At 35.2% G+C, this 22,299-nt stretch overlaps 1 protein-coding gene across 1 annotated transcript; it reads left to right on the top strand.

The window, feature by feature from the left end:
• The first annotated feature begins 1,276 nt into the window (after nt 1-1,276).
• Nucleotides 1,277-7,455, top strand: LOC104098218 (AP2-like ethylene-responsive transcription factor AIL6). The gene is made up of 9 exons (XM_009604888.4): nt 1,277-1,794; nt 2,341-2,806; nt 3,122-3,204; nt 5,529-5,537; nt 5,649-5,737; nt 5,815-5,888; nt 5,976-6,026; nt 6,153-6,229; nt 6,515-7,455. Exons 1-9 carry the CDS (start codon nt 1,650-1,652, stop codon nt 6,967-6,969), a joined length of 1,449 nt encoding a protein of 482 aa, XP_009603183.1. The 5' UTR covers nt 1,277-1,649; the 3' UTR covers nt 6,970-7,455.
• Nucleotides 7,456-22,299: the final 14,844 nt, after the last annotated feature.

Here is a 22,299-nt window from a genome sequence, read left to right as displayed (position 1 = left end):
ACCACTTTTTCACTCACGTTACCACAAGCTTTCAGAAATATCTAATGAAAAATTAAATAAACTTTGCCAGCCTTTTTAACCCTGGAATTTTACTTCCCGATGAAATATATATTATCCACCAGCCCGGTTTTTTCGCAACTTTGTTTCAGACATATTTTCTTCTGCGCAGTGCAAAAAGTCACAGCTTTCCTTCGCCCCTATTTTACTATTCCTGTCATTTTTCTGTATGAGTTTATGTTTGCTTATTGGCTATGTAAAGAATTGTTACATAATCATAAGCAAAATTGATGTACAATTAATATATAATTATGCTTATCTAACTTGATGTTGTAATTTAAAAAGAGCGATAATCTATCGTAAACGGTTAAATTATATAAATAATATTTTTTTTGGATACATTGGAAAAACTAAAGAAAATTATTTAATTAAATCTCTTGTAAGCTACATTAATGCTTGAATTAGGTAGAAGAAGAAACTTCATTTCCTTGCGCGACCCCTCCCAAATTATTATTATAGCTTCTTCATGATTGTGACCTTCGTTAGCCAAACAATCTCTTGTTGATTTCCAACAAATACTTGCAATATTCAATAATATTTTTATTTAGTTGTATGCGTTGGAGTGATTTTTTTTTATATAAATATTATCAGTTCGATTTAATCAATTATAACAAGTTATTATTACTCAATTTCCAGGTTATGATATTAGATATGCCGTGTACATTTTATTTGTTGTTGTAAAATAACTTAATCTAATGTAAAATCTCTATATACTGTGGATACACAAAATTTTATTAGAGCCCGTTTGGACATAAGAATTTTTTTATTTTTTTCGAAAATATTTTACTTATTTTTCTAAATCAGTGTTTCGCCATAAAATTTTTAATTTTCACTTGAATATGAATTTTGAAATTTTTAAAAAATTTCAAAATCTACAAAAAGCTATTTTTCAAAAATTTATTTTTAATCATATCCACAAAAATTCAAAAATACTAATCTTATTCATGTTCAAATACAACTCTAATTCTCAAATATTATTTTCACTGAATTTTTTTTTTTTTTTAATTTTAGAATTTTACTAATTCTGATGTCCAAATACCCACTTAAACTCTCAACTTCTTACACTACCCTCATGTATAAACTACAGTAAACTCTTAAACTATAGCTCCATAGGATTATTAAAATGATTACCAGCTCCTTTTTTCTTTTTCTTTTTTAACAAATCAATCTTTCCCTTTAAATAGTTTGTTCAAGTGCGTCCCTCTGAATTTACGCCGGATGGTAAATGAAACCGCTATTCCCTCCTATTATATACCTCCACCTGCTCTAATCTCCTCTCTTCTCTTTCTAGCTTTAATCTTCTCCATTTTTCTCTGACCTCTTAAATTTTGTCCTTAACTAAATATTGCTAGTAGTTCACATCTACTGCAGCTTTAATTTCTTTGGCTTTGCTTCTCTTTATTTTGCATGCTTTTTAATCACTTCTTTTGAATCTTTTTCACAACCCCTTTTGTCCCTTCTAGTCAAAGAAGAAGTAGAATGTGTCCACACAACACATACATAAATCCAAAATAATTTGATATTTCTTGAACTTTTTATAAGTGGATTTTTCTTCTTTTTATTAGGGTTTTTGTGAACTTAAAAAGCTTCAAATGGCTCCAGAGAATAATAACTGGTTATCTTTTTCTCTGTCTTCAATGGAAATGCTCAACTCTTCTTCTCCTCAGTCTTCTAATATGCTTCAATCTGCCGACTCAAATCATTACTATTTTGCTGATAATAACTTCTTCCCCCACGGTAAGCATGCAATGTTTTTTTATTTTATTTTATTAATTTGGTATTCAAAATTTACTGCCTTTTTTTTACCTGCTCGAGCTGAGAACTCTGATTAAGTGTGAAAGAACAAACCGATATTTCCCCACTACCTAGTGGTGCATACAATGTCTTGTTTCATTTTTTTCAGAGTTGTCAACTTTTTTAAAGATAAAGAAAAGACAAGAAAAAATATATGTTCAAATTATAAATACAAGTTTGAATGAAGTACTACTCCGGAATTTCTGTTTAGATGCTGAGGAAGTAAAAGTAGGAAAAAGACAAGAAAAATGCAACCGTGTGGTCTTATTTCGGTTACTGGCTATTTTTGTCAAAGATCTTTCATCACTCTATTAACAGAATAATTATTTCCCAAAAAATAAAAACACCATTTTGCTTAGCTATGATATTGTTTTTATTTTCCTTAGAATATATATATATATATATATCAACAACTTCTTGCATTTAATATTTTTCACTATAAAAACAGCTAAGAAATGTTTTAGCTCGTTTTCTACCATTTCTTTGTAGGGTGGACGAACCAAAAATCTCAAGTAATGTATTCAGAAGGTGAAAAACAAACTATAAATGATGACTCATTGATTTTTTATTCACAAATACACCAACAGCAACAGCCGCCGAAGCTTGAGGATTTTCTCGGCGGCGAAACGACTGAGACTCAAGATTCGTCGTTGACTCACATGTATGACCACGGTGGCTCAGCCGCCGGCGCCGGTTACTTCAACGGTGGTTTTCAAACATTCTCGGCTAACTCGGCTTCAGAAGTTGATGACTCACATGTTATGGGTACTGAGTTTGCTACTGAGTCGAGTAACGAGTTGGGTTATTCACAGTATCCTACTGGTGCTTTGTCTTTGGCTGTTAATACTACTACAACAACCTCGGAAAAAGCTATTGTTGCTGTTGATTCTGAGAATTGTAAGAAAATTACTGATAATTTTGGTCAAAGAACTTCCATTTACAGAGGTGTTACAAGGTAAATTTTCCATTACTTTAGTAACTTTTGTCCATCAACTATCATTAGATTTGGAAAATTATTTAGTACTATTAAATAATATTGACTGAACGAGAGCCTTCAAGTAAAAAATATTTTCTCATTACGGGTCACTATACTTGGGTTTGAGCCGTAAAATCGGTTACTATACTTGTATCAGGTAGCGGCATACATCACACCTTAATTTTTTTTCGGACTTTACCGTAAAATACTTTGTGTATCGGACTGTTTTGTTTAAATAATATTGACCGGTAAGAATTAAGCGGATAAATTAAAAGTTGATTTGTTTTTAAGCAGACATAGATGGACAGGAAGATATGAAGCGCATCTATGGGATAATAGCTGTAGAAGAGAGGGTCAAGCTAGAAAAGGGCGTCAAGGTAAATTTCATTCGAAGTAGTAAATTTTTTTACCCTTTTCCGTACAAAATTTACCTTGTTACACATCTAATTTACTCGATTGCTTTTAACGGTAACGATAATTTGTGAATGTGTTATTATTTGAAGAGTCAAATAGTAATTTTTTGACTGCAAATTTTTCAAACTCTTTTAAGTGTTTAGAATTATTACAATCATGTTTCCTTACAGGACTTTTCATGTAGTTCCATAATTCTAAACAATGTATGTCCGAACTTCTTCACATTGATTGAGACAAATGGACTATCCAATAATTCTTATTTTCTCGATCTATGAGAAGTATTCTTTCTACCCTTACAAAGTATATTGTTTGCAAACCCTATTTGTGATATTTTCACTTAGTTTGTTGTTGCATTTATTGTTAAGTGGACGTTCCACTAAAATAGTGTATTTAACTCGGACAACACCTTTACTCGTAAAAGCATATTCTTTTCTCTTTTTCTATTTTTTTTTGGGGCATTCTTGAATAATTATAGTGAAAATGACTTTGTATAGCCTTTTCAAAATAATAGATGAAAAATTTATATTTTTGTATATATATATATATATATATATATATATATATATATATATATATATATATATATATACTCCCTCCGTTTCAATTTATGTGAACCTATTTTCTTTTTAGTTCGTGCCAAAAAGAATGACCTCTTTTCTTATTTAGAAATAATTTATCTTTATGCAATGATTTATAGCCACACAAAATATATGTGCCTCATTTTACACTATAATTTTAAAAGTCTTCTCTATTTTCTTAAACTCCGTATCCAGTCAAATGATTTCATATGCAATGAGTATATTTAATGTTAAATATAAAAATTATACAAATTATATATATATATATATATATATATATATATATATATATATATATATATATATTGATTACCGAATATAAATATTATTTGGAGTAAAAATAGCCCATAGTACAATTGTGAGTAGAACAGTTGCATGCAATTGAAAAGCATTAATTTGATCAGGTTTCAGAAGGCTATTTGTTTTCTTTCAACTCGTACTTTAATTTATTATGATTGATTTGAGTGGTGACATACGAATGTACAATTACTTGGTACTTGTTTTTTGTATTTTTCTTTCTTACTATTGCAATTTGTCTGCTCCTAATCTATGTGCTAGTGTACACTATACCTCTTTTTCTTTCTTTTCCATCATTTTTTCAACTGATTTGATCAGATGGGCCGCCATTCTGTTTATGTTTTCAGAGTTTTCTGCAATTTATTTTCTGGTATTCCGACTTTGATGTTCATTTTAATGCCAACCATGTCTGAAAATACTATTCTTATCAATCTGAAAACAAAAGTTCGGGGTTTGGTCCAGGAGTTAATCATTTTCTTCGCCATATATTTATCCGGTAGAACAGTTTCTAAATTACCACATTTTCCCATACTCCACTTGTGAGAAATGGTGTAAGAATTTTTAACATTATAGAGGTAATCTAATTAAAAGATAATTACATATTATTTTTCATCAAAAGAGAGATTAGTAACTTACAAAATAAGACTAAGAATTTGTCCGCGTGAAAATATACGGATAGCATAAATAAAAATCGTAGGTTAAAATCCTTTTAAATCAGGTGCCCACCATTTTTTATGAATTCACACACCTAGATATAGGTGATATTGATTTGATGCTGATCATGTAGTCAAGGTGGACCTACAAATAGTGGATTTGACAGCTTTAATATCTACATGTCGGCACTTGGTACTTGACTGACATAAAACTTGCGAAAACTGCCCTTTATAATTTCATTAAATTTGTACGTATATAATTTATCACGATACCATATTAATTGATATATAAACTTAATAAATTTGGAATGTGTAATTAATGCTAAGAGCAAATAAAAAAAAATAAATTATTTTTCTCTTGATATGCGAAAATGAACGAGTAAAAATAAAAATTCATTTTTAGAATAAATAAAAGTGAACGAGTATTAAGGAAAGTTATTATTGATAAATATTTAAGCAGTATGTGTCTTAATAACGGGAACAATTTTCTTTACCTTTTTCTTGGTCTGGGCAAGCTTTGACATGTCACTATCTTGCTCATCCACATATAGAAATTCAAATGTTTAAAGCTTCTATACGCATGCATCTTGCTTTTCTTTCTTGTTTTTTCTCTGTTTTTACACTTTTTATTATGCAAAATTCTTGACTTATTGCCAGTTGATTTTGTAATGATTAGTGTCTCACCTTTTTTTTTCCTTTAATTTGATTGGCATTCGTTGGTTTCTTGCCTATGCTCAAAATTCTGGAATTCATCTGCAGTTTACTTGGGTATGTTTCCTCAATTTTCACTTCTAATTATTTCAATCTTTTGGACAAATCTTTTCAAAGTTAAGCATAACACGAGATCACTAACAATTAGAATTTTTATAAAATGAATAGGTGGATATGACAAGGAGGACAAGGCAGCAAAAGCTTATGATTTAGCAGCTCTAAAGTATTGGGGTCCAACAGCTACTACCAATTTCCCAGTAATATACTATACACCTTTTTCAATTTTCCTAAATGTTCTATGCATGGGATATCAACTGACTGATATATTTTCCAGGTTTCAAATTATACTAAAGAATTGGAGGATATGAAGCACATGACCAAACAAGAATTCATAGCCTCTCTAAGAAGGTATATAAATTTTACCCTTTACCCCATTATTGTCGTGTTGCTATTTTATGGTATCGATTATTCTCATATAAATTTCTTGAATATCAGGAAAAGTAGTGGTTTCTCGAGAGGAGCTTCTATTTATCGGGGCGTTACAAGGTTTGTATTTATTGAAGCAATTAAGTACTGCTCATTCGTCTTGTAATATAATATCTAATCGCGTTCTAGATAGAGTGAGATCAATATTCTTCAAGTTTCATAAGCTGTGTTAATGAACTTTTGCAGGCATCATCAACAAGGTCGTTGGCAAGCGAGAATTGGCCGTGTTGCTGGGAACAAGGATCTGTATTTAGGAACATTTGGTAACTATAATTTCCTTGATTGCAGGGTTTACTTGTTTTGAAGGGGAACCTCGGAGAAAACAGTCAAGTTGTCTCCGTATGACTGATAGGTCACGGGTTCGAACGGTGTAATTAGCCGCTGGTGCTTGCATCAGGGTAGGCTGTCTGCATCACACCCCCTTTTGGTGCGATCCTTTCTCGGACCTAGCGTTAACGTGGAATGCTTTGTTCACTGAGCTGCTCTTCTTTCGGGGTTACTTGTTCTATTCAAATGACATTTTAATTAACCTGTCTGAATTATTGCAGCTACTGAGGAGGAAGCAGCAGAAGCATATGACATAGCAGCAATAAAATTCAGGGGAGTGAATGCAGTGACCAATTTCGAAATGAATCGATATGATGTCGAGGCCATTATGAAAAGTGCACTCCCTATAGGCGGAGCAGCAAAGCGGTTGAAGATCTCCCTCGAGTCGGAGCAAAAACCATCATTGAACAATAACTACCAACAGCAGACTCAATGCAGCAGTGTCAACAGCAGTAGCATCAATTTCGGGCCAATTCCCCCTGTTTCCGCTATCCCTTGTGGAGTTCCATACGATGCGAACCAACCCTTTTACCATCATAGCTTCTTCCCCCACCTTCCGTACTCCAACAACGGCGGTGCATCTGATACTTCTGGTGCGATGACTAATATGATAGCTGCAATGCCATTACTGCAATCACCAGCCGAGATCTTCATCTGGCCTCATCAGTCCTATTGATCTTGCAAGATAAGATAAGCTCAGGTAGCAACAACAACAACAGCGACAACAAACCCAATGGATTCCCACAAGTGGGATATGAGGAAAAGCTCTGGTAGCGTACTCTGCAAATTCCTTTAGGCTAATTAAAATTAACCTCGTTGCCGTCATGTATTGGTTCTAAGCTGGCCCTATTTCTAACTTGCTTAAGTGTTAGCATTGGCTGAAAAAATTCATGAAATGTGGAAGATGAATAGCTTTTGTTTTTTTACTTAATAGGTAGAAGGTGGAAATATTGTAAAGTATCTTATTTTCAACAGCTGCAGTAGTAGATGCATGTTGACAGGTACTTAATTAGGGTTTGGGGTACGTAGTGCACTCTTGTGGGAAAATTTTGTTTTTCTTGCTTCCTCATCTTCACGAGTTGCTCTTAGTACAACATATGACTTTGTTGAATTATGTGCGGATCAAATTGACAAAAAAGAACGATATATAACAGTTTTTCCATTTCGGATTTGGCCATGTTATTCTTATTTGTCGCAACCTTTTTCTTATTTGTCGCAACAAAATGTTATGTTGACTTTTTCTGCTTGCTTAGGGGAGAGGTACTAGATGGGTGACATTTAGGAAGTCCTCGAGTTGGATTTCTCATTTTTATTAATTAAGAACGGCGAAGTTACATTTCTTCTGCTAAAATTGGCTGTCAGTTTGTTTCTAACAAGTCATAGTTAAGTGAATCTAAGTGGGCGTTTGGACATAAGAATTGTAAAATTTCAAAAAAAAAAGAATTTTTTCAAGTGAATGGTATTTGAAAATTAGAGTTGTGTTTGAATATGAATATAATTTTTGTTTGTTTTTGAAGTTTTGTGAGTGATCTTAGTGAAATTTTAAAAAATATCTTTTTGGAGTTTTTCAAATTTTAGAGAAATTTCAAAATATATCTGAAAATTGAAAAATTTATGACCAAACGATAATTTCGAAAAAAGTGAAAAATTTGTTATGTCTTAAATTATAGCGCAAATGAAGAGACATTGCTAAGCTATAATGATCTCATTAGGTTTTGGGGGGTTAAAATAAGTCATTGTACATACACATCCACACTCTTAGTACTCACATCAAAACATAACAAAAATCTTAATTAGAGCATCCTGTGTACCATACCCAAGTCGAAAACTAGGGATTTGCATGGAATCAAAAAGAAAGTTGGGGACAGAGAGAGCAAAAGCAGAAGGTCAGAGCAAGAATGATGAGAGAGCATACGTAAAAACAAAAAGATAATAACAATGTTGGTGTGAGGAGGCCAAAATTAGATCTTCCAAGCAAAAAATCATAATCACACTACTGCCTCAAGTAAAAAGATTCTGAAGGCTAAATAAACCATGTTTCGAGGAAGAAGACCGCAATCGTTAATCATGCCCAATGGAGATGGACGCAAAACATTTCAAACGTGTCCCTTTAGCTTGTAGGAGTGTGTCCTCAAGATGGATTTCTTATGATAAATTTATTTTATTGGTTAAATATGCTCACGTTGTGCTGCTCTACAAAATAGTTCAACATGTATTCTATTTTGACTTTTTCTACCAATCATTCTAAAAAGACCTTATGTATTGGTGGAAAAAGTCATGACACGTGGAACAACATTAAGCTGATGAGGCATGACGCGTGGAGCGTCGATATAACGACAAGTGGCATTCTAAATTAATTGAACTAAGATGCGCGGAAGGTACGGGAGAAACATCCACGGGATAGCATAAGAGAAAAGAACCGAGCCTAATAGTTGTCAAAGGAAAAATAGGAACGGAATAAATGAAAACTGCAAAGAAGGGAAGATACATGAACCAAAGATAAATAAGGAAGGGAAATCGGGAGCAGTTATAAGGAATCTTTAGTCATAAATATGTCAGTTACGGTTATCTATGGTAATTGACAATCAATACAGTTAATACCCTTAATTAGTCCAAATTAAGTATGATAACCGTTACGATTGTATGCTCCTATATAAGGGTGACAATTCCATTTGTGGGGGGGGGGGATTATTACTGAAATTCATTCTATAAATCTTTGCTTAGTCTCCAAATTTTCAGCCTTGATTTCGGGAAGTATTTGTCAATTCATTTCTCATTTTTCTTTGTTAATTATTTTCATCATTTCTTTTATTTCTCTTAAGATTATTGAGAAAGTGAAGTAAAACTTGGTTATCAGTAACCTGTTTTCATCTCGATATTGACTTTGATCGGGAAATTTATTTTTGGTAAAATAAATTGGTTTCGTTACCGGGAATCTGATAATCTTTTCACTTTTCAAATTCTACTTTTTAACAATCAACTATGTCAACTGCTAACGAAAATAACTATTTGAACCTATAAGGTGGAACTCCACCACTCCCTTCACCAACGGGATCCCCTCAGCAATCCCGTGGAGGTTCACCTAAAAGGTCTACATCGCGCGCTAATGATCAACAAGGAGATGAACAAATTGTAGAGCAGGACTCTCTAACGCAATTGATTGTAGAACACGTGAATAGTGCTCTACAACCTTTTGTTAGAGGATTGCCCAACGCACCACAAACTCCTCCACCGGTCAATACAGCAACCCTATAAGACTCACGCTCAGGACTTGACAACTCTGGAAGTGGAGGAATTCCAAACGAATCTCGTGATGGAGGGTTAGATACACCAAATAATTCTAATCTACAAAGTTTGGTACTAACTTTGCAGAAATAATTAAAGGAGTAAAACGATCGCATAGAGCAAATACCTAGTGTGCCACCCATGATCAAAGGGGTGGATATTGACAAGTATTCGCAACATCCTTGGAAGCCAAGTGCAGCGCCTTTGCGAATTCCGAAAAAGTTTAAAATGCCTGATATTCCAAAATATGATGAAATGACTGACCCTCGAGATCACGTAACTGCATTCACAACTGACGTGAAAGGCAACGATTAACCAAGCAAGAAATTGAATCAGTTTTGGTCAAGAAATTTGGTGAAACACTCACCAAATGAGCATTAACATGGTATTCTCTTTTACCTAAAAACTCTATTGATTCTTTTGCCGAGCTTGCAGATTCATTTATAAAAATACATTCGGGAGCTCAGAAGGTTGGAAAAAGGATGGAAGACATCTTTAAGGTAAAATAAGGGAATACTGAATTACTTAGGGAATTCATAGATAGATTCCAGCGGGAGAGGATGATGTTACCTCGGGTACCTGATAACTGGGCAGCTATGACATTCACGAGTAATTTAAATGAGAAAAGTTCAGAATCCACGAGAAGACCGAAAGAGAGTTTGCGAGAATTTCCAGCAGCAACTTGGAACGATATGTACAACAGATACATCACAAAGTTGTGGATAGAAGAAGACACTGTTGCACAACCAAGAGCCGATGAAAGAGCAAGATCGAGACGTTCAGAATAAAAAAAAAAAGACCGAAAAAATAGGTACGAACCTTACATGGGACCTGCTGGGCGGGACCCTTGATCTAAACAAGAAAACACACGATTCGATTCAAGACCGAGGCAAAATGATACGAGTTCTTCATCTAGGTTCAGAAAGGAACGGGATGTACGGGGCAACGATTTCGGTACACATGCAAGAGTAGGAGATTGCAGCTTTAATATCAGCACCTCCGAGTTAGTAGCTATTTTAAGAGGTATGGGAGATAAGGTGCGATGACCTAATGAAATCAGATCAGATCCAAGCAAAAGGAATCCAGATTTCTGGTGTGAGTTTCATAACGATCATGGCCATAGAACAACAGATTGTAGACTACTGTAGGGAGAGGTCGAGCACTTTTTGAAATAAGGTTATCTAATTGACATGTTCAGCGAGAAAGGAAGACAATCATATATGAAGAACAGACAGGAACTCCCGAAACCTCCATCATAAAAAAGAACAGTTAATGTGATAACCGGGGGAGATGAGGTCAATGGTGTAACTTATACAACTGCAAAAAAGACGTCAAAATTCACAGTTACTCAAGGGAAGCGAGTTCGCCAAGTCTTGGATGGAGATAGTATAACATTTGATGATGAAGATGCAGACGGATTGATGATTCCTCACAACGATGCACTGATAATATCTTTACTTGTACACGATACTAACGTAAAACGAGTTTTGATTGATCCAGGTAGTTCAGTAAACATCATTTTACTAAGGGTGGTGAACAAAATGCAAGTTAACGACAAGGTGATACCAAATGCATGGTCCTTGGCCGAGTTTGATAATTCAAGTGTTATCACAAAAGGGAAAGTTTTGCTCACCACGTTTGTAGAAAGAGTTGTTAAGCATACGAAGTTCCAGGTGGTAGACGCGGACATGACATATAATATAATTTTGGGAAGACCATGGATTCATGACATGGATGTCGTCCCATCCACATTACATCAGGTTATCAAATTTTCTTCACAGTGGGGAATCCGTCAAATCCGTGGAGATCAGCAAGCTTCAAGAAGTATCAACTCGGTGGTGGTTTCGAGCAAGGTAATCAATGATACAAATGCAAAATAGCAACTACAAAACTCGGTTGAAGACATTGATGCAAAAACCTCAACCGAAGGCATACCAGGACAGACTGATGTTGATTCGAGACCTGATGTTATTTAAGAGCCAGAAGAAAATAAAAATATTAAGACCACTATTGAAGAACTCGAAGCTATAGTGCTATTTACACGTTGGCCAGACAGAAAAGTTTACATCGGTGCAAATTTACGCCCAGAAATGAAAGGTAAGTTAATCGAATTTTTACAAGCTAACGTAGATTGCTTCGCTTGGTCACATTCAGATATGACAGGTATACCACCAGAGGTAATGATTCACAAATTGAATGAGGACCCATCATACCCACCTATCAAGCAGAAGAAGAGGAAACAAGGATCCTTCAAAAATTAGGTAATCCAAGATGAGGTGCAAAAGCTTATGAAAATTGGTTCGATACGAGAGGTAAAGTACCCTAACTGGTTAACTAATATTGTAGTAGTTCCTAAAAGAATGGAAAATGGCGAGTTTGTGTAGATTATACTGATCTAAATAAAGCATGTCCTAAAGATTCATTTCCTCGGCCATATATAGATCAACTAATTGATTCTACCGTAGGACATGAACTTTTGAGTTTTTATATGCATATTCAGGATATAACCAAATAAAAATGGACTTTCTAGATGAAGAAAAAACTTTGTTTATCATAGACAAGGAGACTTACTGTTATCAAGTCATGCCATTTGGTTTAAAAAATGCTGGAGCCACTTATCAAAGGTTGGTGACTAAAATGTTTCAAGAGCACTTGGGAAAAACCATGGAAGTCTACATTTACGATATGCTGGTCAAATTAACATAGGCGGGAGATAACACTTGTCAGACACTTTCGAGATTCTCCAGAAATACAATATGAAGCTAAATCCAGAAAAATGCGCTTTTGGCATGGCTTCAGGTAAGTTTTTAGGCTTTCTCGTTTCTAACAGGGGTATTGAAGTGAATCCTGAGCAGATCAAAGCTATCGAGTAAATACCAGAGATACTCACGAGCAAAAAAAAGTGCATAGATTAACATGAAGAATAGCAACCCTGGGGAGGTTTATATCAAAATCATCAGTAAAGAGTTTTAAATTCTTTTCAGTATTGAAAAGGCAGAATCAGTTTGAATGGACTGACGAATGCCATCAAGGCCTCAAGGACCTAAAATTGTATCTGTCAAATCCGCCTTTGCTAGCCAAACCAAAAGACGGTGAAAGGCTTGTCATATCTTGTTGTGGCAGAAATAACGGTAAGTGCGGTATTGGTACGAGAGTATAACGGTAAGCAATCCCCAATTTATTATGTTAGTAAATATTTGTTAGATGCTGGGACACGGTATCCCCATTTGGAAAAGCTTGCTTTAGCGTTAATCATGGCATCTAGGAAGTTAAGACCTTATTTCCAATGTCATCCTATTTCTGTAATAACTACTTTTCCACTGAGGAATATATTGCATAAAGAGAAGTTATCAGGTAGGTTAGCTAAATGGACAATAGAACTCAGTGAGTATGATATCATATATCAGCCCAGAAATGCGATAAAATCGCAGGTTTTAGCGAATTTTGTAGTGGAATTTACCATGAATTTAGTTCCTGAAACAAAAAAGGAACTACATGTATTCACCGGATCTAATCTGTGGACTTGGACTTTATTTACCGATGGTTATTCAAACATTAAAGGAGCGGGGTTTAGTAATTGTACTAATTCCACCTTCAGGGGAAGTCATAAGACAAGCAATACAGTGTTATCCAATCACTAATAATGAGGCAGAGTACGAAGATGTGATTATAGGTTTGGAACTGGCACGAGAACTTAGTATAGAGCAGATTGTGATCAAAAGTGACTCGCAGTTGGTGGTTAACTAGATGTAGGTGACTTACATGGCAAGAGAAACGCGAATGCAACAATACCTGAAAAAGGTACAAGAATTACTTAGACAATTTCAGCCGTGGAAGGTCGTGCAGATACCCATGGAAGAGAATGCAGAAGTAGATGCGTTGGCAAATCTCGCGTCTGTCACGGATGTAAAAAATGCAGGAAATGTTATCGTGATACATTTGTTTCATTCGGCACTTGACCAAGACAAGAGCGAGGTAAATTTTAATAATCTAACTTGGGATTGGAGGAACGAATTTGTGAACTTTTTGCAGTATGGAATCTTGCCCGAGGACAAGAAGAAGTCACAATTGCTTCGCCAAAAAGCCACTTGGTATTGCTTAATTCATGGAAATCTATATCGAAAGATGTTTGGCGAACCTTTAGCACGGTGCCTCAGCCCATCACAAACAGAGTATGTGATGAGGAAAGTACATGAGGGGAACTGTGACAATCACGCCGGGGGGGGGGAGGGGGGATCATTGATAAAGACATTAATAAGAGTAGGGTATTATTGGCCAAAAATGAAAGAAGAAGCAAAAAGCTTTGTAGCCAAGTGCGATAAATGTCAACGATATGCCAATAACATACACCGCCCAGCAGAACTGTTACATTCAGTTATTTCACCATGACCTTTCATGAAGTGGGCATGGATATTGTAGGCCCGTTGCCTCAAGCTAAGGGAAAAATACGGTTTTTATTAGTTTTAACAGATTATTTTTCAAAATGCGTAGAAGCAGGTGCATTCAAACAGGTGCGAGAAAAAGAAGTTAGGGATTTTGTTTGGAGAAACATTATCTGTCGATTTGGAGTTCCAAAGGAAATCGTGTGTGACAATGGCCCGTAGTTCATTGGTACTAAAATCACAGAATTCTTTCAAAGTCGGCAGATCAAACGGATTACGTCTGCACCTTACCACCATGCAGCTAATGGACAAGTCGAGTCGACAAACAAATTTATCATTAAGAAATTGAAGAAGAGATTAGAAGAATCAAAAGGCAAATGGCCAGAAATGTTACTGGGGGTGTTGTGGCCTATCGAACAACAACAAAAACAAGTACGAGTGAGACTCCATTTTTGCTTGTTTATGGTGTAGAAGCTTTAATTCCGGCAGAGATAGGTAAACCAAGTACGAGATACACACATCTTATCGAGGAAGCAAGTAAGGAGGAGATGCGAGTAAATTTGGATCTATTAGAATATGGAGAGAAGCAGCATTAATTCGAATGGAGGCTAAAAAATAAATGATTGAGCGATATTACAACAAGAAAGCTAATTTGAGATACTTCAAGATTGGGGACTTCGTCCTCAAAAAGGTGTTTCGATCGACAAGGGCGGCCAACGCGGGAAAGTTGATTCCAAATTGGGAAGGCCCTTATAGGTTTTGAGGTATCACTGGAAAGGGAGCATACGAGTTAGAAACCATGGATGGAAAGGTACTGCCATCAAACTGGAATGCAGTTCACTTGAAGAAGTACTACTTCTAGACGAGGAAAGTACCCATGGTCAGGTATCATGCAAGTTCAATTTTGTTTTATTATTTTAAATTTTACGAACCATTTTAGATCATAGGCAAAAAGCTATACCATAAAAAATGATAATATTAGACCCGAAAGGCACGCGGAATACTGAATTATTCTCGATCTAGGTTTCAACCTTTCTGATGGAAAAAGGGTTATCCAGTCATCATCTAAATAAATATCTCCCAGTCCAGTTCGTATTTTACTTTTCAAAGAATGGACCAAAAGGAAGGAGTAATCCATTGTTCGAGATTTCATACTTCAAGGCTCCAATACTAAGGGGACTATGCATGTAGAAGAAAGCAAAAGTCGCGAAAAGACATACTTCAGTTTAGCCTGAATCAAAAACCTTGAAGAAACATACCTCTTGAATCTTTCAAAGGAGTGTGAACTCGCGAAAATGATGCAAGATATTACATGTTCCTATGAGTTTTAGGTTAAGGACAAAATTTAGTCACGGGATAATAGACCCGATTTTGTATTTTTAAATCTGCTACAATAAAAGCAGTTATGAAAGTGTTGTACGAGCGATCATGAAAATAATGTACGAAATTTATTTGAAAGTTCAAAACATAAAACTTCCTCAATTTTTTTTTCATGTCTACTTCATGTTTCTTATATTTGCACCAATATGAAGATGAGACGTCATCTTCATCAGTGTCGTTGACATAAAAGGGCCCTCTTTTATAAAAACTCGTATTTATCAAGGTCACGGATTATTAAGGCACTTTTAAATGCAAGAAAAAGCTCAAACATCAAAAAATCAAAGAGCATAATATGTGGCAAAAGCAACCAAAACGTTTATAAAAACAAAAAGGTGCTAATTTTTCATTAAATTCTAAAATTAAGCTAAGGGAAATAACAACATACAGAAGTCCCAAATAAAAGCTGACAAAAAACAGGGGAAATGAGAAAACTAAGGAGCATCATCAGCGAGCGAAGATGGATTAACTTGAGCAGAAGAGGCTCGAACATTATCTCTACTAAGAACAAGTCCATCCCCATCATCCTTGGAACCTTCATCTTCGGGTGAGGAAAAGCTTTGACATTGCTGAGTTTTATCGATTGCTTCTTTAACCTTAGCAATCTTAGCATTAAGGTCAAAACCCTTCTGGTTGGCTTCAATTAGAGTCTCTAGGCGAGTGTTCAAAAAGGTCCAGCTCACATCCAACGATAGCTTATCCTCGAGAGACTCATAATCCTTCTCCCACTGATCAACCTCAGCTCTCAACTCTTCTTTTTCTGCTTCCGAGGCATCAAAGGTTGTCTTCAAAGGAGCGAAAGAACTTTCCAAGAATTGAATTTTATCTGCAGAGGCACGTAGATCTTCCTGAGCTTAGGTAAGCGTCTGAACCAATTCTCCTACGTAAACCTCTTTTTGATTAAGGAGTTCTTTCAAATTCCTTATCTTTTCAGTTGCCTTGGAAAGTTGTTCATCAAAAGAGGATTCCAATATATCCTTATCCTTCCCAACTTGACTGGAAGAGGCTTTTTCAACCGCTAACTCGGTAGAAACCATCCTCATTTGATGCTCCAAAGCGTTCTTCTCTTCTGCAAGAACTTTCTTTTCCAATTGAAGACCTTCGAATTGTTCCTTCCAATTGTCAGCCTCGGTGTGCAATTCCATAACTTGCTGGTTCGCTTGAAAAACTCTTTTCATAAGCTCGATACCAATCAAATTAATCTGCAAAAAGGTAAAGGAGGAAAAGTTATGAACGAAGAAGAAAGAAGAACAAAAATATAAGCTTGTACCTTCAAAGAAGAATGAACAATGTCGTTCATTAAAGTCATTAAGTTGTAGCTTTCTAATTTCTTCTTCTCCACGGGGCCAATCAGTGGTTTCAACCACACATCGGCTTGACCAGATTTCCTCAGTAAGTTCCCATCATCATGTACCTCAATTATGACTCTTTTAATCTCTTTCCTGCTGCTAGAAGGTTCGGCCTCTATATGAGAAACAACCACGAGAATAACAACCGGAGTAACGTCAGGCAAAGGCACTGAGGTGTTGATGGTAGTTGGAAGGGAAGTAATAGGCAATTCTTTAGAGACATGCCCGAAAGCTTCTTCACTCTAGAAGCCTTGAGCGAACAATCTATAAACGGAACTTGGTGGGGGATCAACAACATCTTCATCAGAAATCACTAAAGGAATGTTCTCTGGCTCATCTATGAGTCTGAAAGGAATTGCGCTAGAGGGAAGGTCATGGGGGTGGGGGGGGGGAGGGGAGGGAGGGGTGGCTCATCATCAAAAACCACGCGTCTTCTGATACGTGGCTTTCTCACCAAAGATCATTCCTATATTTCTTCTTCATCATTAAAGCCACAGGCTTCGTCAGTTTTCCTTTTGGAGGAAGAAGTACTTAGAATCCGTTCCTGAGCAAGACTCATGGAAAGTCCGGTTGGTGGAACAGATGCGGGGCTAATACCATGAATAGCAAATCCTAACAAAAAGGAAAGAGAAGGATGAGAAATTCTTATATAAACAAGTAAGAGGAAAAGAAGAACTATGAAGGTAAAACGTACCGTGTGTCTTCACTTTCCAACCAAATTTTTGAGAAAGGAATTTCCAAGATCTTTTGTCCATGGGGGCAGCAGTTAACATCTTTTCTACCTAAGCACGGAAGTCGGGAATCTCATCAAAAACTTCCATGGTTGCTGCAAAACGGGTACATGATTACATGAAATTATGCAAGATATATAGAAAAAGAAAAGGAAGAAGAAAACTTACTTGCAAAATTCTATTTTTCTGGGAAAGACATATTTTCTTCACCCACTAATCCACTAATGGGAGCAGCAACGAAACGGGAATATCAGCCACGATCTCAATTATCTTCAGGGCTAACCAACACTCTCTTACTTATAGCCACGAGAGAAAAGACCCCTTCACGAAACAGCTTGGGGGAGTAAAGGTGAAGCAAGTGCCGAAAGGTAAAAGGGACGGAAACCAGATCCGACAAATAAGGAAGTCAAGCTACAGTCCTCCATACAATGGGACCAATCTGGGCAAGAAACACGTTGAAGTAACGAAAAAACTCAATGATTACTAGATCAATAGGAGGCTTAAACTCCAAAGTAAAAGGGTAGGTATAAACAAAAGAGTAACCGACATGATAAACGGTGATTCTCTGATTGGCACCAGGGACTAAGACTAGGAAATTCGATTTTTAATGACACTCTCGTCGAACCAAGGAAAGAAGACAGGTAGTGATCAAACTCGGGTAAAGTTCAGCAGGGTTGAGGGAAGCTATAGAAGAAACTTGATTTCTCATGGTTTCATGATCAGTTACAAAAGAAAATTCTCAGGGAACAATTTCTGCAACTGTAGGTTCACGCACATGTTCATTTAAATCCTTATTCCTAGAAGAAGATCTGGGGGTTAAAGGAGCCCTAGGTTTAGAAGAAGATGACCTAGTAGAACTACTTTGAGAAGAGGAACCACAGTTAGATAGTGAACCAAGGCTATGAAGTCTACCACCTCTCCTACTTCTAGTAGGGGCAGTAGAAGGAGAAAGTTCATTAACAATCACAACTTTGCGAGGATTTGGCATTGTCGAAGACATGATTATCCAAGAAAATACAGAGGAAAGGTTACAGAAATACAAAAAAAGAGTAATGTAATGGATGCTGAAGAAGGAAGACTCCAAGCAATCAAAAAGAATGAAATATTTATAAGAAGATACGACTGTCATTAAAATTGGTCATTATGAAGCGTCTTAATGGAACCGTCACTTCGAAACTGGCATAGCCGTAGGGAAAGAACCCTAAAAGGCGCTGAGAAACTGCAGAACCAATCGTAAGAATCCACGTGGCGTGGGCATTAAATAGATGTGACAAATGACACATTGATTCTGAAAAAGACATGATGGTGCTCGAGAAGCGGCGGCAAGTAATTCCCGCCATAAAAACTTACCACTAGATAGTGGGGGGACTATCTGTATTGGTGGAAAAAGTCATGACACGTAGAACAACATTAAGCTGATGAGGCATGACGCGTGGAGCGTCGATATAGTGACAAATGACATTCTCAATTAATTGAACTAAGAATGTGCGGAAGGTACGGGAGAAACACCCACGGGGTAGCATAAGAGAAAAGAATCGAGCCTAACAGTTGTCAAAGGAAAAACATAAACAGAATGAATGAAGACTGCAAATAAGGGAAGATACATGAACCAAAGATAAATAAGGAAGGAAAATCGGGAGCAATTATAAGGAATCTTTAGTCATAAATATGCCAGTTGTCACACCTCCTTTTTTCCGAGGGATAGGGAGTTTTTTCAATTAAAGTGACATTATTTGAAATGAGATTATTTATTTAATTCAGAGTCGCCACTTGGGATAATTTTTATGGTGTCCCAAGTCAACGATTTATTTTAAAATCCCAAATCGAGGAGATTGACTCTATTTATGGTCCGCGAATACAAAAGACCGAGTAAGGAATTCTGTTAACTCGGGAGAAGGTGTGAGGCACTCCCGAGTTCCGTGGTTTTAGTACGGTCGCTTAACAATTAATACTTGGCCTAATTATCTGATTTATTACATGTTTTAAACATATTGTGCATTTTGTCTTTTACCGCTTTTAATATTTATGTAATTTATTTGAACAAGTCGCGATGTCGCGTACTCGTTATTTTTGTACATATTACAAATCGTGCCACGGAAAATGCACCCGTGATTTACAACATACTTATTTTAATTATTTGAAGTTGTGGTCAAGTCGCGTGAAACGCACACGTGAGTTGGGGTTTACGTATCATGACTATGCCACGAGAACCATACCCATAGTCACGATGATTTATTAATCGTGCCTAAAGCAACTAGCACGTGTTTATAATTTGTTTTTCCTTACGAGTTTGAAATCTTTGTAAGGTCAAGAGCTATAGAAATCAATTGTGGAAAATGGGTCAGCTTTTGTTCTTACCAAATTGGGCCTGATAGAAACTATTTTGGCCTAGATAAATTAAAATTGATCGTAGTACAATTGACCCTTTAAAACCAACTAAAAAGTAGGCCCAGTTACTAGTTCACCTTGCTACTCCATTAGTCCATTGTTCATTAGCCATTTTCAGTAGTACATACTTCATTAAACAAACCCAACTCCCTTTATATTTAATTAACACTCATGTCCCAACTATACAATGTGCTCAACAAGACATCTTTGCTTTAACATGTATAAATTATTCTATCTCAAATTTAAACAGAGAATACGTGCCTTCCTACTACTACACATGACTTTAGATTCATATAATACAAAAATAAATATAAATGTAACCCCAAAATGCTCAACAATCAAACAAATTGATAATGAAAATTAAAACACCAACTAATCATGATAAATAATTAAGCACAGAATATTATGATAAAAATTTATGCCAAATAAAGTCAACAAAGAACTACAATTCAAAGAGATATGACTGGAGCATGGCAATAAACATTACTGAAATAGAAAAGAAACAGACCTTTGAGGCGAAAAACTTTCTTCACTATATTGATAAAAAAATCTCCAAGTTTAAATTACAGAAGGAAAGTGCCGGCTACAACTCGAAGGAGAACATGACGTCGAACTGAGTTCGAACAGCCTCGACGGAACCGGATGCGGATGAACGAGAACCTCGCTGAAAATGGACCTCGAACGAACCTCTTAAACCTCACGTAAACGGGAGAGCGAGGTTGGGACTTGGCTGGATTTTTATGGGTTTAAGGGTGGTGAAGCTGCTGATTTTTTCGAAAGAAAGGCGAAGAAAGAATGACACGAATAGAAATTCCCTTAGCGTAGAAGGAGCAAAAATATTTCTCTCGAATTTCTCCCCTCTATTTTTTCTCTTCTTCTCTCTTTTTCTCTCCTCACATTTCTCTTCTATTTATAGAAAAATTTTCGGAATTTTTCAGATATTCTTTTTATTATTATTTTATTTTAATTAAAACAAATTCCCATTTCCCGTTTTTCTTCTTTTTAAAAAAAATATATAATTCCTCACTTTCCTTTACTTTTATTTTTTAATTTCTCACTTTTTTACTTTTATTATATTTAAATTCTCACTTTTTTTACTTTATTTTTTTTTTAATTTCCACTTTCTTTTACTTTTTTTAAAAAAAAATTCAGCTACCTTTACTTTTATTTTTTAATTCCAACTTTCTTTTACTTTTTATTTTTTTAAATTTTCATATTCTTTTATTTTTACTTTTACTTTTTTAATTTTCCACTTTCTTTTACTTTTTTATAAAATAATTTTCACCTACTTTTACTTTTACTTTTTAATTTTATATTTCTACTTTTTCTATTTTTTTTAACTCCCATCCGAAATTTTTTAAAAAAATATTTAATTTTTTTCTATTTTTTAATTCATTTTATTTTAAAATAAAGATAAAAATAAAAATAATACTAATACTAATAGTAATAATTGGCCTTTTAAATTATTATTAATTTTTACCCTATATAAAAAAAAGTGTAACAAAGCTAAAAAATATATATTAAATTTCTAAAAATATTTACATAGTAGAAGGTAAAAAAAATTCAAATATAGTTAAATATTAGGTGCTCACACCAGTTACGATTATCTATGGTTATGGGCAATCAATACAGTTAATACTCTTAATTAGTCCAAATTAAGTAATATAACCGTTACGATTGTATGCTCCTATATAAAGATGAGAATTCTATTTATAAGGGGAGGGGCGATTATTACTGAAATTCATACTATAAATCTTTGCTTACTCTCCAAATTTTCAGCCTTGATTTTGGGAAGTGTTTGTCAATTCATTTCTCATTTTTCTTTGTTAATTATTTCCATCATTTCTTTTATTTCTCTTAGGATTATTGAGAAAGTGAAGTAAAACTTGGTTATCAGTAACCCGTTTTCTTCTAGATATTGACTTTGGTTGGGAAATCTATTTTTGGTTAAACACCTTAAACATTGAAATGTTGTTTGTATTTTTAAATTCATTGTTTTGACATACAATATCAGTGTAACTTCTTCATTGTCAAGTTTGTTAAATAAGATCAACATTCATTATTTTTAATTTTTTTTGCATGTTGTTAGTTACGTTTTATTTGAGAACTCTAACATATTTTTTAATATAATTTATGTGAGTTTTAAATTTTATATAGTTATTGATAAAGGGTACACGTACGCACGTACCCAGAAAATTAGAAACTAGTTTAAATTTGAACAGCTACATTCTTATTAAGAGTATAGGTAGTAGATTGTCTCTTTTAAGGTTGTGAGTTGCTCTAGTGGTGAGCACCCTCCATTCCCAACTATGAGGTTGTGAGTTCGAGTCATCCCAAAAGCAAGACAGAGAGTTCTTGGAGGGAGGGAGCCGATTGGGTCGTTGTTGTTGCAGGAAATTGTCTCTCAGTTTCGACAAAATTTTTTGATGCTGCAACCTTAGTGAACTAATGACATGCAATATAGGCAACTGAAGAAAGCTGCGGGAAAATAAAA

Source organism: Nicotiana tomentosiformis, chromosome 5 (assembly GCF_000390325.3).
Source record: "Nicotiana tomentosiformis chromosome 5, ASM39032v3, whole genome shotgun sequence".
Taxonomy (NCBI): Eukaryota; Viridiplantae; Streptophyta; class Magnoliopsida; order Solanales; family Solanaceae; genus Nicotiana; species Nicotiana tomentosiformis.
This window is presented reverse-complemented; position numbering and strand designations above follow the sequence as displayed.

Bases quoted from the DNA above. Each gene is read 5' to 3' on its own strand.
- LOC104098218 (XM_009604888.4), top strand. From the start codon at position 1,650: ATGGCTCCAGAGAATAATAACTGGTTATCTTTTTCTCTGTCTTCAATG. The intron at 5,738-5,814 runs GTAATATACTAT...TATATTTTCCAG, and splicing joins CAGCTACTACCAATTTCCCA to GTTTCAAATTATACTAAAGA. The intron at 6,230-6,514 runs GTAACTATAATT...GAATTATTGCAG, and splicing joins TCTGTATTTAGGAACATTTG to CTACTGAGGAGGAAGCAGCA.